We start from the raw sequence: 16,830 nt of genomic DNA on the forward strand, positions 1-16,830 counted from the left end.
CACCAACCCCTTCCCCTCCCCCTTTCCCACCTTTTATTTTATTTTATTTTATTATATATTTGTGCTTTATTTTTTTTTATAATATAATACAGTACAGTATAGTATATTATTTTCGATTTGACATACCGTTAATTTACACCAATTCAGTAAGGTCATGTCTCGAGCAAACGACCTTCGACGTGAGTATATAAATAGTATGAAGAATTACATATAAATTTACACGCATAAAATATGTATGTATATATTGATGTGAGATTAGAAGTACTGTCAGAGTTGAATATCAATTTACTTGTTGACAAAAATGAACCAAAAGACCAAGACGACATACTTCTTCCTGAATGGAAAGACATTACCGAATTCCTGAACAAAGCAACCGATGGTAAATAATATGGAAAGAATCCTCAGATTGTTTCTTTTTTTTCTTTTTCTTCTTTATATATATATATACATATAAAATACATTCATTTAATAAATAAAAAGGAATGAAGAATTGTATTTTACATTTATGCATTAATACTTAATGTACAAAAGGGTCGTTTTTTTACATTATATAAATAAATAAATAAATAAATAAATAAATAAATAAATAAAAATGTTAAATGACAAAAAATTGGGGATTTGCTATGTAGACTTTGAGATTGGCCAACTTGTACAATTGCCATCCTTCTCTTTATTTGATGCAATGAGCGCAATTGAAATTATGGACCCCAAGATGGACACAGGCATGGTTCTTCCAGATAGTCAGAGTGGTGTATTTGATGTCTCGAAACGTATCAGTGCACCTCACTTGATTTGGATTATGGATCGTCTCTTGAGTTATGAAGTATGTCAATTGCCTTTTTTTTTTATATATATTAATCTTACCTCTCTCAGACCAAAAATTCATATAAAGACAATAAAAGTAATAGACGGTCAGAAAGGATAAATTATTATACTAAATCTATGTATATATCTATATTTATTTATTGTATAGATGGCATGGATTTCAGGACATGCTTTGTCACAGACTGTGTTTACGTGTACATATTTTCATCACATAACTGCATTGGCCGAAGACTACCACCCTCCTGCTGCTACAGACCCAGCAGAAGTAATCTACAGTGCACTTCGGACATACATTATTGCCACGGTCAAGTGCTGTCATTATGTGTGGAATGAGATGACACAAGGCAATGTATACGAGGTAACATATATAAAGAAAGCCAAGAATATGTTGTGTTGTGTTGGGTTGTACTATATAAATGTACTTGCTCATTTTCTTGCTTGCTTGCTTGTTTGTATTTCTTAGGAAGAAGACTTTACAACCAATCTTTTTGGTCTTCATTTATGTGAACAATTCTCGGATGTGCGAGTATTAAACGATATCGACACATCGCTTCATCTGATTGGACAGGTTATTGAACGAGAGCCAAAAGGTAAACATACATAAATGTATTTCTATGTCTGTGAAAGGGGTACTATTGTATATATAGATTGTGATTCTCTAAAGAAATTAAATTAAATCAAATCAAATGGTGCTGTATTGTAGATATTGAGATCAAGGATCTCAAGGGTATTGTGAACAGACTTCAAGCCAGAAAGGAATTCTTGGTCGGTCTTGTCTATCTCTCCCAGCCACACTGTTCGCATTTTAGCCAGGCCAGAGCTGAACTGAGAAATCTTTTGGATATCCTGCGATCTTCAGAACCTGATTCGATTCGAAAGACCATGAGATGTGATCATGTTTTAGAAGGAGGTAAGCACACACACACAAAAAAAATTGGAAACTTTGAAAACAAGTATTAATTATATGATTTTCTAGCATTTGACCCAAACATCAACCGTAAGCTTGTATCTCAAGCACCACCTCGTCCTATTATACTGCATTCAGATGAAGAGGTAATGTCCATAAATCCAAAGAGCCAATCAGTAATATATTGTAGACTGACATTCTATACACAGTCATATGACAATTTGATATTATTGGTTGAACGCTTAGAATCTATCTGCAATGTACCTGAATTTCCTTCTACTGGATCTCTTTTTGTAAGTAAAGAATAAAGAAAGAAACCAAGGTAATAATATTGATTTATCTAACTTTGCGATTGCAGAATTACTTTGGTTACTTTGCAGCCAAACCTTACCCTGACGCTCTTTCACGCTCGACCTTGAATGTAAGTCTTTAAATATACAATACACATCATGTTTAATCTAACCAAATAACCCTTCTTCTTTTTTTTTAAAAAAAAATTAAAGACTTCTTTCTATCACGACTCACGTATATTTGGAATGTATCCCCCTAGCCAGTTGATTCAATCTGCAATTGAAGAATTCACACAACCTCCAGAATGGTGGTTGGCACCCTCAAAGGCTCCAATCACCGCATCTCTTACACCTGAAAATTTAGACCTAGCACGGAATATGCTAGACCAGGTCATGGATCGTGCTGCTCCTGTAAGATAAATATTATATATATATATATATATACATTTATTAGTTTTGTTAATAGAAGATAAATGATAAAGGAACAATTATTATTATATTAATTGGGATATATGTATATATATATTGGAATTGTACACGAATAACCATAACAATTCTATTAAAAAAAATAGTCGTTTATAGATTTCTTCAAGATACAATGTCAAAACCGAGCACGTCAACGAAGAATACAATGTAAAATAGTCAAAGAATGGGATGCGCTTCAAGAAACGGTAAGGAAAATTATGTTTTGCTTTGGACACATTATTTACATGGATATTTTTTTTGAATATATATATATATATATTAATAATGCAACTTTTTGTTATTTTAGGTAGCTACTGTAGATGAAATGTTCCATGAAATATCGGTAAGTTTCTTTGGTTTTATTTATTTACTGCAAATATCACTTTGAATATGTATTCAAATCTTATCATTATTGTAGGGAAATGATACGATACCTTACTATATGTCTTCGTGGGTATTTAACATCAAACTCGACATGATGGAAAATATCCTTGGGCTTGGATTTGAACTCGAACTCTACGGAATACACGAGTACATTATGGTGTACTGGTACATGCAGAATGTTCTCGACAGCCGAGTATTCCTAATCAATCGTGTACAGAAGTTTATTCAACCTGCAATCAATTCGACATCTGAATCCAATAATGGTGCTACCAGCAGCAATAGTAAAAATAACATTAATAATAATAATAATAATAATAATGGTGGTGGTGGTGGTTATCGTCAACCTGTCCAAACCGGCGTCAAATCTCCTAAATCTATTGTATCGTCATCATCGGCACCACATCCTGGCTCTAAAGAAAAGAAAGGACCCGAGACCACATCTGATTCTTCTCCTTCAGACTTGTTAGAATGCCTTTCGCTCCTATACAAGGCCAAGAAGAATCTTGTGGTTGCGGTGTATCGATTGCTGCGTTGTGTTGAAAAGACAGGTCAGCTTGAGTTGCGCCCTCTTGGATTTGATGATGAGGCTACACGATTCCAGCACCGATTCAAATCGTTTGCCGGACTTGCCTCACCTCCAGCACCAAGCTACGAAACCTATGTAGAGACCCAGAACTTTGATATCAATATTTCCGAGTGGCTGTGTAGTTGTCTTGCCGAACTAAAGGAAGCAAAGGGTATTTTTGACACACTCTTGAATCACCCAGCCGCAGACACAAAGACTGAGATGTGCGAAGATGCGTTTAAGAAGGTGAGTAATTTGTTTTCTTTTTCTTTATTATTAAACCATAAACATTTTTTTTTATTCTCTTGCTTTTTTGACTGTATTTTATATATATCTTGATAATTTAGGAATTGCTGGCTATGATGCGGACATGTGTGGCCAACTCTATTGCTGCCATGCGATTATTATCCGCCAATCCAAACGAGACCAAAGTAGACATTGAATTCAAGTATCATCCTTGGTGGCCTGTTATTCAGTTGGTCAATAAATAAATTAAAAATTAATAAAATAAAGATTTCCTAAAGAAAAGAAAAGAAAAAAAAGGACATAAATGAAGGAAGTTCAAACTTTTGCCACAAAAGGGCTACCTCGGTTTCTTGAAAATGCGTTTAATTTGTTTTGTTTTTGTTTTTGTTTTTAGTTTTTAATTTAAGTTACAGTTAATCCTGTTGTGGATATACACCATATGCTGTTAGTATTCGTGATTAGTATAATATAGCATCATCATTGAGATGAACAAGAGGGACCAGCAAAGTGGCAAGAACCTTCTTTAAACTAGCCAAAGATTTAAAAGAGATGACTTGACGACTTTTTGAAAGGTATGAATTCAGCAGCTTTGAAAACCTTGGAAACTTGAGAGACTTTAGAGACTTGGAAAATTTTAGGTACTCTAGGTACTCCAGAAACTTCAATGATACCAGAAACATTCTTCTATTCAATATAATCATAAAAAAAAGATACTGTGGTAATTGTGGCTCTAAAGGATGATGTATTAAAAGAAGATTTATGGAAACTTGTAATGTAATAAAATGTAATAAAAATATTTAAAACTATTGTCTGATTAGCACACGCTTTCTTTCATTTGAAGCACCCCTTTCATGTAATTTAATTTAATTTAATTTAATTTAATTATAAATTCAAAATATAAGGCATTTCTTAATACCTCAAATTACACAAAAATAATAACAATACATATTTCGAGACAATAATATTTGGTGTAAAACGTCACAAAGTCTTTTGTTTTTTATTTTATTTTAATATATATATATATACCTTTTTCTTTTTATTTGTATAAAACAACTTGGTTGGAAAGTTATTAGTATAGCTTGTCCTTATTACACCTGTTAAAAAAAATGTCAGCACCATTGCCATACGAGATTTTATCGTACATTGCAAAATGCATCGACAGAAACACTCAGTTGACATGTGCATTAGTCTGTAGACATTGGACAGAACCATTCCTCAACGCGTATTGGAATTTCCCATTAATCAACGGTACAGCATTAAAGTCTCTTTGCAAAAAAACCAACCGAAACAACGTCCACCTTAGGAATTTACATCGTACACGGGGGTTAAATATCTACGACCTGACTGAGAAGGACATGAAGAATTTCCCAAAACTACAGCAAATCTATCAGAACATAACCCGCATCAAATACACTGAAAGTACTCGATTTGAGCCAATCTTGAGCACTATCGATTGGGCTCCCTGGAAAACAGTTATACACCTGGAGATAGATTATGACTATACTTGGACAGATCCAGTCGAGGATATTCTGTTTAAACTATCTGCAATGCATTCCCTAGTTCATTTAATATTCGATACATCTTCAGCCCACATGGACGATCTAAAAGGGCTGCACTTAAGCTGGGGCGATATGGAGCAGCTTCACGGTCACTTTCCACGGCTAGAGTATCTAGAGACCAACTGTCTACTTACCCCAATGTCGTACAGAGTATTGGAAAGAGTACTAGAATTGCCTCCTGCAAGCAATATTAAACATGTACGATTTGACAACGATGCCGTTTCTACACCTTGGATGTTTTACTTTGCCTGCAAGTACCCAAATCTAGAGACCATGAGATTCGTAGAGGGCGATAGAGAACCAGAGGATGTTGAAAGGGATTTCCAGTCAAAATACTACCAAGGTGACCTCCTCATACTGTCAACCCTCGACCGATTCTTTCCTTGTCTGAAAACAGCGCACATATTTACAGAATCATGGAACGGCTGGCCATTTTCTCTATTCACCAAGTCTCTTAAACATTTTGGGGTGAAGCTAGAGTTTCTTGTCTACAATCTAAACATATACAGCGCAGACTGGTTGGCTCTTTCAAATGAATGCTTGGAACATGTAGCAAGCTCAATAAGGATTATGTATATAAAATGGGGAGAAAACATGATCGATAAACGTATTACAGACGATTTCGTCTCATGTCCGTCACTGATTGAATTGCACTTATACACTCGGTCTCAATTCGAAATAGACGTTATCCTGGATAAATGTCCAGAATTACGGATATTTGATATTGACATTGACGGTAGTGACGAAGTAATGATCTCCGAGAACGCACAGGACATCTACAACGACACCCCAAGCATACACCCATTGCGAAAATTGACTGTCAAGTCTTCATTTATCCAAACAGAACTTTTTAAATACATATCCTTCTGATGTCAAAAACTTTTGGACCTGAAATTATGCAACATTCATTTTGAAGGAGGTGATTGGTTCGAGAATGGACAGCTACAGCTAGACATGCCGTTCTCACAATTGAGCATCCTCACGCTCGCCGAATTTTATCACCACTACAAAAGAACCTTCAACTTATTTGCTTTTGAACAGACCGGTGATTCCAGTACCGACACCAGCGCCAATCTGCTGGAGCAGACCGATCAGCTACAATTGCCTCACTTAAAATGGTATCACGTATGTTTGGATAGATCCAGCGGAAAAGAAAAACCTGCTATATGGGAACTTGGGAGTCAGGACATCGACTCTGTTAAGAAGTATCATGAAAACTATTTTGAAAACAAACAGCACGACATAATACAAGAGGAAGAGCAGGAGAAGGCAAAGAAAACGTCTGATACACGTCTGGTACCAAGAAGCGATTGGAAAAGAGATCTTCGGTGTGGCATCATTATAGTTCGAGTTAAATCTGTCGAATACTTTATTTTTGAAGGCGTTCCTGTGACACATGATCACTGACACAATGGACAATGAGCCACAGATAGAGAGAAAATGTTGGAAAAAAAAGTATTTTTTATTAATAATGTGAATATTTTATATACGTATTAGAGGAGCGTTGCTCTTCCCCTCCCTTTGGGAAGTCCTCAGAGTCCTACAGGCAATTAATATAAAGCTCTTCCCTACTGTTAAACCTTTTTATGGTACACAATTATATTCTTCTTTTCTCTCTTTTTTTTTTTAAAAAAAAAAACAAATAATGCACTAACGGTGCCAAGTCGTTTTAATTTTTAGGATTTTAAATAGCTTTAGATGATTATATGGTGCGTCTGGGGTCCTTGGTAATAGTGATAATTTGAGAAATTATATAAAAGTGACCTCAATACATGTATTAATGTTATTAGCTGACTGGCACCAAGCCATATAGTGTCTGATGTCTTTTGAATTGGATGGCTATCAACAAAAAGGCTGAAACACATAAAGCAATGTGAAGGAAAATTTATGTAGATCTACTCGATCAAATATCCAAATTCTCTCGAATATATTGAATTGGGTCACAATTTGGCAGAAATTGCTAAACTATAATATTAACTAGCTAGATACATTCATACATTAATCAGGTCTATCTTTGGTGGGTATCAAATCTAATTCCTCCTTGCTCAAATCTTTTATCTTTGTGAAAGAACAGAAATGAAATCAAATGTATTCCCGGATTGTATTTATGACATATATGTAAATAATGAGTGTGAGTAATACACTGTATATGCTGAAATCAATAGAAATGGAAACACAAGTAATTTAAACAAAGACCTGTATCGACTAGTTTTATTTCATAAGCAGATCTAATAGACACATATAGCTTGGAAATGTAGCTTATCTTTTCCAGGAAAATTGGTGGCATTGTTATTTTTGACTTTTTGCAAGACAGTGGTATGGTATATTGTAAATGAATATTTGGATGTGATAGACATTATTTTGATGAATTCGTAAAAGTCTAAAGACTGTTAACAGCATTACTCTTTTCCGCTCAATAACTTGGTCTTGAGTATGGGCCACAGTATCGTAACTCATTTTATTTAAAATATTGTATGAGAACTACTATGGATAAGGTGCAGTTTATTAGTATTGGAGAAAATACAATATACTTATAGTTCAATTCATATCAATAAAATAAAATGAAAAGGTCAAAGTGATAATATGCCTTGGCGTTCTCCGTGATATTCACTATACAAGTAAGTGAGGTTCAAGGCTCATCACAAAAAAGATATACATCTAGAATTCAAGTTGCCCCTTAGTACTTTTCGTACTACTTGATTCTTTTAATTTGATTTGGTTTGATTTGATTTTTAAGTGTTATAAACTCCTGCTAAATTCGAAAGTCACAAATCAACCTGTATACCAGCGGTGCGAAACCGCGGCACTTTGTAAATTTTCCAAAAATTATTTATATTACTATTTATTTCACGTTTAAAACAATTTGTGGGTTTGTACTTATGCTTATAAATTATATTTTAAATATTAAGAAAATTAAATAACTAGGACATAGTATAATAAAAGCCCTTACAACTTATTATTCAAGTGATAGACACAATAATATTTCATCTATTATGTACTTTTTATTCATTCTACTAGTATATTATCTAGGAATATTATGTTTAATACCTAAATCATACCAGTCAGACAAGTATCAAGCAAGCTGTACTGATGGGTTACACAGCCTTACTTAAAAGAGTATGAAAAAAAATCGGTGTTTTTTTTTGTTTGGCTGTAAATGAATGAATAAGGTCCGGATGTTTATCTTTTGATAAAGAGGTATAACGCAAAAGACAAATGGGTATAGAGATGGAGAGCTATACAAGTAACTCACAGTACTAATTATAAGATAAGAAAAAGAAGAGAGGGTGGCTTGTCGTATGGCAAACATTCTTTGGATATTGTCCTACTCTCTGTGACATGTCATCCGAGTAGTTGTACTCTTATATTATTATTATTATTATTCCATTAAACCGCCAACACCCCAAACCTTTCTATACCAGGCCGTGGTCTTCATTGTACTGAAAAATTGGAAATACCATTAAAAAAGAGTTTTTGTTGTTGACCAATTCTCTTCCATCGTTCCCACAGCCATGGCATTTAGGTTAATTACAGTCTTTCAACTTGAACTGGATGACTAGCTTATTTTTTTCCCCTTTTATTTCACCATCTTATCTGTGTCATTTTATTATTATTATTATTATTATAGTATATCTTTCGTCACCTAGCTTAGATTTTTCTTAAGCACTTGAACAATAATTATGCAGCCACTCACCCCCAATGTCTGAGCAGTGAAAATGTGAGATGCAACATCATCTACACAAAAAGAAAGTGCACAGCAATGTTAGGAAGTTCGAGGCAGATAAAACGTAGACATATGGGGAAATAAACAAGAGGTAATTTATGGATAGTCTCACGACAAGAGGGTTTTCTATGAAGAGTACGATACCGTATATTACGTGTTGAATGATGTACAGCTGCTCGCCAAAAGATATATTAGTGTTATTGTGGCAAAACAGGTTAAAATTGATGAGCAAACCGAGAGGAAACTGTAAGAAAATATAATTTCCGGATAGTCAATGTCGATATAAGTAATATCAGAGAGAGAGAGATCAATACTCTCACTGAAAAGATTGAGACTTGGTAGACGAAGAGCTGCCACATAGGTACGAGGGCTCAGGTAAAAAAAATTGACGCACAATACAAGAGAGGAGGCAACTAAATTCTGAGTAAACTTTAATACGCAGGATAGGGATGTAACAGTTTTAAGGAAAGGAATTGTTTTCACAGAAACCCAAGGATCGCTAAAGAGAGTAATATAAATACACATCAGACAATAAGGGCCGAGTCGACCATCTTCATACCATGAAACCTTTTATGAGCGGTGACCACATAGCAAGACATGGCAAAGTAGAACAAGTGGCGCCGTTGGGAAATCAGGATCGAAACCCACAATTAAGCATGTCGAATACACGAAAGAGGGTGGCAGGTCGTACTTCAAGAAGGAAATTAGGTAATTCGTAACTAACTTCTACGAAATGCATGCTCATAATATATTATAAAGGCCGTATAATAAAGGAGTGATGATTGATGGAGGATAGGCGAGATATCAGACATAAGAAACCGAACTCGGGTCATGCCAATGTGATATATATGATCAAAAGAGCAGATTGTAAGAGGTAAGACTGTCCTGACGAAGATTATAGTATAAAATTAGAGAGTCAAATAGATATCCGTTTTAGTACAATTGAATTTATGACAGTAAGAATTGAGTGAAGAAGAGGATAAACAAATAAACAAAGTTTGACTGAGTGAAAGTGGGTATCGATAATGGACCTTTTGCGCAAATAGTCCAGTTGAGTGGTTAGCAGGTTTTTTGTAGAGAGAACATTTGTGATGTTTTAGTCAATACATAATCAACCAAAGCCAAACACTATCAGAAAGGTGGATCGCAATATGTGTTGGAAGGTTACTTACAGCTGTAAAGACTGTTAGCTTAACTTAATTTGATGCACAGTCGATTTTATATTTAAAAGTTTGCCATTTGAATCAAAATATTCATTCTCGGCAAGGAAATCTTGATTCTAGTAATGAATTCAATAATGTACAAGGTTTAGTATCTTTTAAATAAGTTAAATATGACTATGTATTTAGTAGGTATTCTACTAAAGAAAAAAATGTATTCAATATACATTAATATAGCATAAATTAATCGAATTAACGATATGATTACTTGCTCAACAATAGTATAGTCTTTTGTAACAAAGAAACCAATGATTTTTAAAGTAAAATATTATTCTTGCAAAAATTGTCTAAAGGGTGTATTAGTGAGAGATTATAATTTTTTTTTTCATTTGAATAAAACACTGGAATTCAACATTGAATTATGATAAGAGCGACCTTTCTTTTTAACTTGTTTATTTACAAAACAAAATGTATGGTGTAGGTTTGCTTTAACAGAACTTCTTTATACATTTTATGTGCAGTAAAGAGTATAGTTTTGTTCTCAAATATTTAATATGCGTTAAATTCATTAAAACTGTTGATTAAGAACAGCAACGATAATATTTAATGGTTCTATTGAATGAATAAAATATATGCCGTCCTTTAAAAACAGCTCCAGAAGTGTCTTTAATTTTTCTTTAAAAATTTACTTCAAAATCATTAGATTTGAAAAAGAAATTAAATAAATTTATGCTGTAGTTGAAAAAAGAAAAAATTACAATGAAAGAATTTATATATACATGACGGCTTTAGTGACTTTGTTTGTTTGTTTTTTTAATGTGCTCTGCTGTGCTGTGATGGGATAGGATGTGGGGATAGTGTAGAATATTGATTGATTTTAATTTTTAATTTTTTTTTTGTTGTTGAAAAAAACAGCCGTCCAATTGAATGAAAAATTTTTATTAGACAAAAAAAGGATAAATAGAGAAATTGCCTTTGGTTGTCTTTCTTTCCATCATCAACTTCATTTATGGTAAGCATCTTATTCCCTTTCATAATACCCGTCCCTTCCCTCCACCTATATATATATATATATATCATACGTACTCTGTGAGAATATGACGAATGTATCCCAATGTCACCGACTACCATGACGAACTGGATTAAAAAACATGCATCACCATCTGATTCTCTACCTCCTTCAAAATCCTTTTGAATCCTCAAAGCATCTTGTACTTACAATGTATTTGCTTTATTAGATTTTCTTTATGAAAGCCATCGAATGCTTGTTTCTTTCTAGACTTTGAATCTCAAAGTACAATCCTTATAAATTCTTGAAATGGTAAGCATTAAATCAATCAATAGCTAGCTAGCAAAAGAAAAAAAAACCAAAACTCGGATGGCGAAAAGGCAGAATATATAAATTCGATAAGATGAGAACAAAGTAAAAACGTCAGTTCTGCTTCTGAATGACTGTGACGACGCCATACTCTTCGCAATTACTGAAGAATTTATTATTCTGTTCTTTTGCTGTCTTGGGAGTTGAATTAAATAAGCAGGCAATCTGTTATTTTTTTTAAATTTATTTATTAAAATCAAATTTGCTAATTCTCCTCTCTTCTACTTTGTTAGATTTCCTAAATATTAAATTATAATTTATTATTTTAAAGATCTTTAAGTATTTATTATTTTATTAAAAGAAAATTAAATAATGGGTAAGTTATTCATATAAAAATAAATAAAATAAAAAATTATATTATCTATATATCTATATGCTATATATTCGAAAAAGGATGAGTCATTAGTTAAATCCATTCTATGATACGAGGTCCACATCTGTTTTGGCACCGATGTTTGAACTTGACCTTCTCTGGGTTCTCTGGAGTTTTGATGGTTCTTATATCACCGCTGGAATGGGTGGGGATAGAGAGGAAGTATTTGGAATGAGATGGAGTAGCAGAGTGTGAATGGTTCTGGACGGCCTGAGTCTGTTGACGCTTGCTTTTAAGGAAACTGAAGCATGATGTTTGCTTATCACTGCCCTTTGTGAAATCACTATCTTTCCGTGGCTTCTAGGATTTCAATAAACTACGCTGATATGAACATATTTTATATGTATATTTATATTTATATTATATTTTATTATTATTTTCATAAATCTTGTAAAGTCATAAAACTAATATCTGGTTTTTTTCTTTTACAGTTTGTTCAAAAATATTTATTTATTTTTTTTCCTCTTTTACATGGGTCTTTATTATAAAATCTTTAAGAGTCTAATTTAGTGTATATATGTTCATATTAAATAAATAAAATAAAAATAAAAAGAATTTAAAAAAAATCACCTTGTTTCAATATTTCCTGTCTCATGTTTTGACATAATATTTTAGAAAATAATATGATATATCATTTATCTAGTCTTTTGATTTCATACATTGCCATTGGTATTTTGCTTTTTAAATAAATATCTTTATTTATTTCAAGATGCTGAACAACCTAAAGAATTACGAAGAAAAAGCATGGACCCGGACCATTGATTTTTAACTCTATCAGTACAAAGTTTAACTGGGCAAATATTCATAGTGCATAAAAATAGAAATATGATTGATAACCCTCGATTTCAAAATTGTAGATTCCTTGACCATGTTATAACATGCGTATGAATAGTTTGAATATCTGTATACCTTTACCATCATTTACATGGATAATAACACAATCTCCAGTATCCTTCATAAACAACCTTTTTTTAAAGAAAATTCAAGAGGTAGCAAGAAAGAAATATATATATAAATAAATATATTTAATAATTTGTATAGCTAGCGTGTCATATTTATGTAAGGGAAAGATCAAATCAAATCAAACTAAATTAAATCAAATCAAAAGAAGGACAAGGAAGGTTATGTTGTGTTATGTAGTATATAGTGCGATGTGGCGTGGTGTATAGGGTGAGATTGATTGTTTTTTGCTTTTTAACTTGTCGTGAGTGCGAGCTCGTCAACAGTTTCAATAACCACACTCGAGGGAGGATCTATGTTCTGGAGAGACGACAGACGCTGGGTAAAAAAATTGACGTCCTTGGCAAGTCTACAAAGAGTTGTTTTAATTTTTAATACTTAGCCTCTTAATAACCAAAGAAGATAATAATCCAAATAATCAATATGAACAACAAACCTTTCTTTGCCCTTTTCGGTGCGGATCTCAAGGCGACTGATTTGATCCGAAAGTTGTGTTGTAAATGATGTAAAGACTTGAGACATAATAAACTATAGTTATATAATTGCCGCAATTTTTTTTTGTTAGAACAATACATCATATATATCGCAAAAGAAGCTTCTCTATCTTTCATAATTTATTTTTGTTATACCTGTAGATCATGGTGAGGTAGGTACTTGCTCAGCACTTTGTGAAGTGTCATGGTTTCCTTGACAAGTGTTTCCATGTATTGGTTGGCCGCTTTTCCTGTTGTCTCTTGTTCATCCCACTGTACATTCTGCATGGCTTTCACATGTACCGAGAAACGTTCATTCATGATCGCTACCAACTTGGAGTGGATCTCGGACTGATGGTCTTTATAGTCTCTGACAATTCGATCAAACTCTGATAAAAGAACCCCATGCTTGGCTGGCATGTGTTTTCCAATACAATCTCGAAGGGATGGAATAAGTCCAATCATAAGCCCTACAGATTGTGATGCCAGGGCTTTATACACATAGACATATATATATATACATATTGATATATCAGTAACCCACACTCTCAACGTATATATTACTATATCAGCTTACCAAGATGCTTGGCCGAAATGTTTTTTAGACCAGCAGATCGCATGGCACCAGCACCCAGGATAACTTGACATACTCTTGAATTAAACAACTAGAGACAATCATTTGTTAGTAAAGAAAATGATAATAATTCATGATCCATTTTATGTAAATGTTAATTTAATCATTTTTTTTCAAGGTTGATGCATTTCCCAAACCAGTTTATTTGATTTACCTTTAATAATTCGACTAATTTTTGCATAATATCTGTAGTCATGCCTTCAAGGTTTACTACACAGCGCAGATAATCCTCAAACATCTTGATAATCAAAAGGCTGCAGCCAACCACAAAGTAACTCTCGCCATGGACCACCAAGAACTTTGTCCTCTCGCCCGTTTCGTTGGCTGTCTTGTCGCCACCATCGGGTGAGGCAAACGATCCAATCCGACCTTCACACACTCTGTCTACAATCCGTTGGAAATCTGGCGGAACTTCACTTGCCATCCACTGCTCGTTCTCAATCAATTGGGCTTCTTGTTTTACACGCTCCATGTGAAAATGATCAATAAATGCTTTTTGCTACACACCACAACCACCATCAATTACAATTGTTTTTATATATATAGAAGAATATAATAATCATAATAATCATAATACAGATATTTATTTAATTCATTCATCAATTCATTCTTTAAACACCTCTTCTTCTTTTGTAAATAGATACAAATGTATACATAGATACGTATATATTTGTGTATATATATATATAATAATCTAAGATGTACTAAAGGTATAAATTTTTTTTAAAAAAAAAACATTATTGTTCTTACCTGAGTCAACACAATTCCACGAAGTCCAAAACATGATCTTCCACAAAAGCGTTCAGATTGCTGAATAAAATTACGCAATACGTTCGAAAGTCGATAGAAATCAGTCGGGTTCAGTAGCGCATTCTGATCACTCCGGAACCCGATCATCTTTCCACATCGAACATGAGCCAGGTCAGCTGCCTCATGTACACTCTCGATAAGCTCCTTTTTAACTGCCTGGGTTCTCGATTGCTTTTCTGAAGGGTCAGAGTCAACCAAAAAGGTGTCGACCAAACGAGTGATGACTTGTTCGTACACTGTGGCTCTCTGGATAGAATAAAGCAGTCTGGCAAATAAGCTGACAAGCATTTGAAAGAATGCGTCAAATGGCATTGCCTTGAGGTGTTTAGCAAGACTTGTACTGTCAACAATAGAAATAAACAACAGACGAGTGAGTAAAATTTTGTGCATGTATGAATACATATACGTGTGTTATATGTACCTTTGGTCAGGACTATCTTCAGAAGAAACAACGGGATGATACTAGAATAAATACAGTTGTTAATTAAAAGCAATATATATATATATATATACATATCAAGACCACCTCTTACTCTATCTATTCTTTATATTGTACACGAAAAGGAATGTAAATGCTTTACCTTGCGCACACAATCTTTAATTTCTACCAACAACTGGTCGTGATAGGCCTGAAGTGTGGATGCCAGCATATTTGTTCGCAAGAGACCCTTTGTACTTGGGACCAACTGATCCCACAAAACCTTTTCTTTGTCCAAATCCACATGATACTCTTTTTCTTTTTTCCCTCCTCCCACTTCTTCATCATCTTCATTGCCATTCTTTTCGTGGGCTGGTTTATCCAACGACAATTCCATGGCCCGAATTGCTTCTTTTTTATTATTATAAACATTATTCTTCTTCTTCTTCTTCTTTTCATTCTTGCTACTCTTATCGTCATCATCATATTCATCTTCTTCATCTTCTTCTTCTTTTTCTTCGTCATCGTCGTCGTTACCATTGTTACTGTTGTGCAGATTCGACATCAAAGCACTCATAAAGTCGTGTTGCATCATAAACCCGACCGCCTTTTCCATCTCGTCCAACTGGGTCGAGAAATTGACCAGGGCACGGACGGCCTTGAGATCGACATCTCGGTCGGTCTGATTTTTACCCTGGAGTGCGGCCCTGGTTTCGTCCATCAGGTCCAGGGCGCCAAAGTAGTCTCCCTGACCAAGCAATATCTGGATCATCGGTTGGGCCGACCGGATTTCTTTTACCCGCAGGACCGTGTTCTCGAGTGTTTCAAGATTGCGACGCCGGATCTGGAGCTGGATGACCTTGAGGCCGTCCAGACACACGGTCGAGTGGATGTCCTTCATCTTTTGGCGGATCGTGTGGATCTGGGCCACGCAGTCGACGGTCTGCTGGTGCAAGGCCTGGAGGTTCGACAGGGCCTCAAAGAAGGACGACGACCGGTTCTCGATTTCGCGGATCAAATGTACCTCGACAGTATCGAGATAATAGGATAGCTTTTCTTGCAAGATGCTGTTGGTCGACACAGGCGGGTTTGGCCCGCTGTTGCCGATGATGTCGGCTCCCTCGCAGACCGCGTCAAAGGTCCGTGGGTTCTCGAGGCAGAAGTCGGGCTGAAAGAAGATGGCCGGCACGTTTTCGAGCATCGGCATCTCTCTGGCCAGGGTGCGGCTGTCCTCGAGCTCCAGTGCGAGCGCAAGGCTGTCCGACGACATAATGCCGCTGCTCGGAAGGCTGTAAGGGTTGCGGCTACTACGTCGGTTGTGGGCCAGGTTTTCTTGGCTGCTGGGGTCGAGCACAGACCCATACGGCGACGCATTGGGGGGTGACCCAATCGTTCGGGATCTTGTGGCCATCAGTTCTTCTTCGTCTTCGTCTGGTTTATTAGGGTTACTGAGATGGTGATGGCTGTAGCGCTCAAACACCGGTCGGATGTGGTCGAGGTAGGTCTTAAAGTCGGATGCCTTAATTCGTGGGATCGCAGCATGCTCGACCGAAGGTACGTCTGATTTGCCGGGCTTGGCGCTGGACTGGGTGCGCTTGGCAGGGTCATTGAGGACACCTAGGGAGCGGATGAGATGGACAAGACGACTTGTGGCAAGAG

At 35.2% G+C, this 16,830-nt stretch overlaps 4 protein-coding genes across 4 annotated transcripts; 2 read left to right on the forward strand and 2 right to left on the reverse strand.

Moving 5' to 3' along the window:
- Positions 1-231: 231 nt before the first annotated feature.
- On the forward strand, positions 232-3,927 carry PHYBLDRAFT_70192 (hypothetical protein; the record flags this gene model as incomplete). Its single annotated transcript, XM_018442230.1, has 12 exons — positions 232-379; positions 630-823; positions 974-1,183; positions 1,289-1,415; positions 1,529-1,735; positions 1,802-2,025; positions 2,091-2,153; positions 2,236-2,433; positions 2,595-2,693; positions 2,795-2,830; positions 2,906-3,682; positions 3,784-3,927. The coding sequence occupies 12 exons, from the start codon at positions 232-234 to the stop codon at positions 3,925-3,927; spliced, it is 2,427 nt and encodes an 808-aa protein (XP_018284855.1).
- Positions 3,928-4,788: 861 nt separating this feature from the next.
- On the forward strand, positions 4,789-6,648 carry PHYBLDRAFT_174840 (hypothetical protein; the record flags this gene model as incomplete). The annotated part of the gene is made up of 2 exons (XM_018437354.1): positions 4,789-5,977; positions 6,158-6,648. 2 exons carry the CDS (start codon positions 4,789-4,791, stop codon positions 6,646-6,648), a joined length of 1,680 nt encoding a protein of 559 aa, XP_018284856.1.
- Positions 6,649-11,557: 4,909 nt separating this feature from the next.
- PHYBLDRAFT_174841 (hypothetical protein) lies at positions 11,558-12,746 on the reverse strand (the record flags this gene model as incomplete). The annotated part of the gene is made up of 4 exons (XM_018437355.1): positions 11,558-11,668; positions 11,970-12,176; positions 12,348-12,377; positions 12,714-12,746. The coding sequence occupies 4 exons, from the start codon at positions 12,744-12,746 to the stop codon at positions 11,558-11,560; spliced, it is 381 nt and encodes a 126-aa protein (XP_018284857.1).
- A 468-nt stretch (positions 12,747-13,214) lies between these two features.
- PHYBLDRAFT_118967 (hypothetical protein) lies at positions 13,215-13,971 on the reverse strand (the record flags this gene model as incomplete). The annotated part of the gene is made up of 3 exons (XM_018428657.1): positions 13,215-13,364; positions 13,466-13,800; positions 13,887-13,971. Coding segments are annotated over 3 exons (570 nt in total), but the record flags the coding sequence as incomplete, so codon positions are not given.
- Positions 13,972-16,830: the final 2,859 nt, after the last annotated feature.

Source organism: Phycomyces blakesleeanus (assembly GCF_001638985.1).
Source record: "Phycomyces blakesleeanus NRRL 1555(-) unplaced genomic scaffold PHYBLscaffold_33, whole genome shotgun sequence".
Classification (NCBI taxonomy): Eukaryota; Fungi; Mucoromycota; class Mucoromycetes; order Mucorales; family Phycomycetaceae; genus Phycomyces; species Phycomyces blakesleeanus.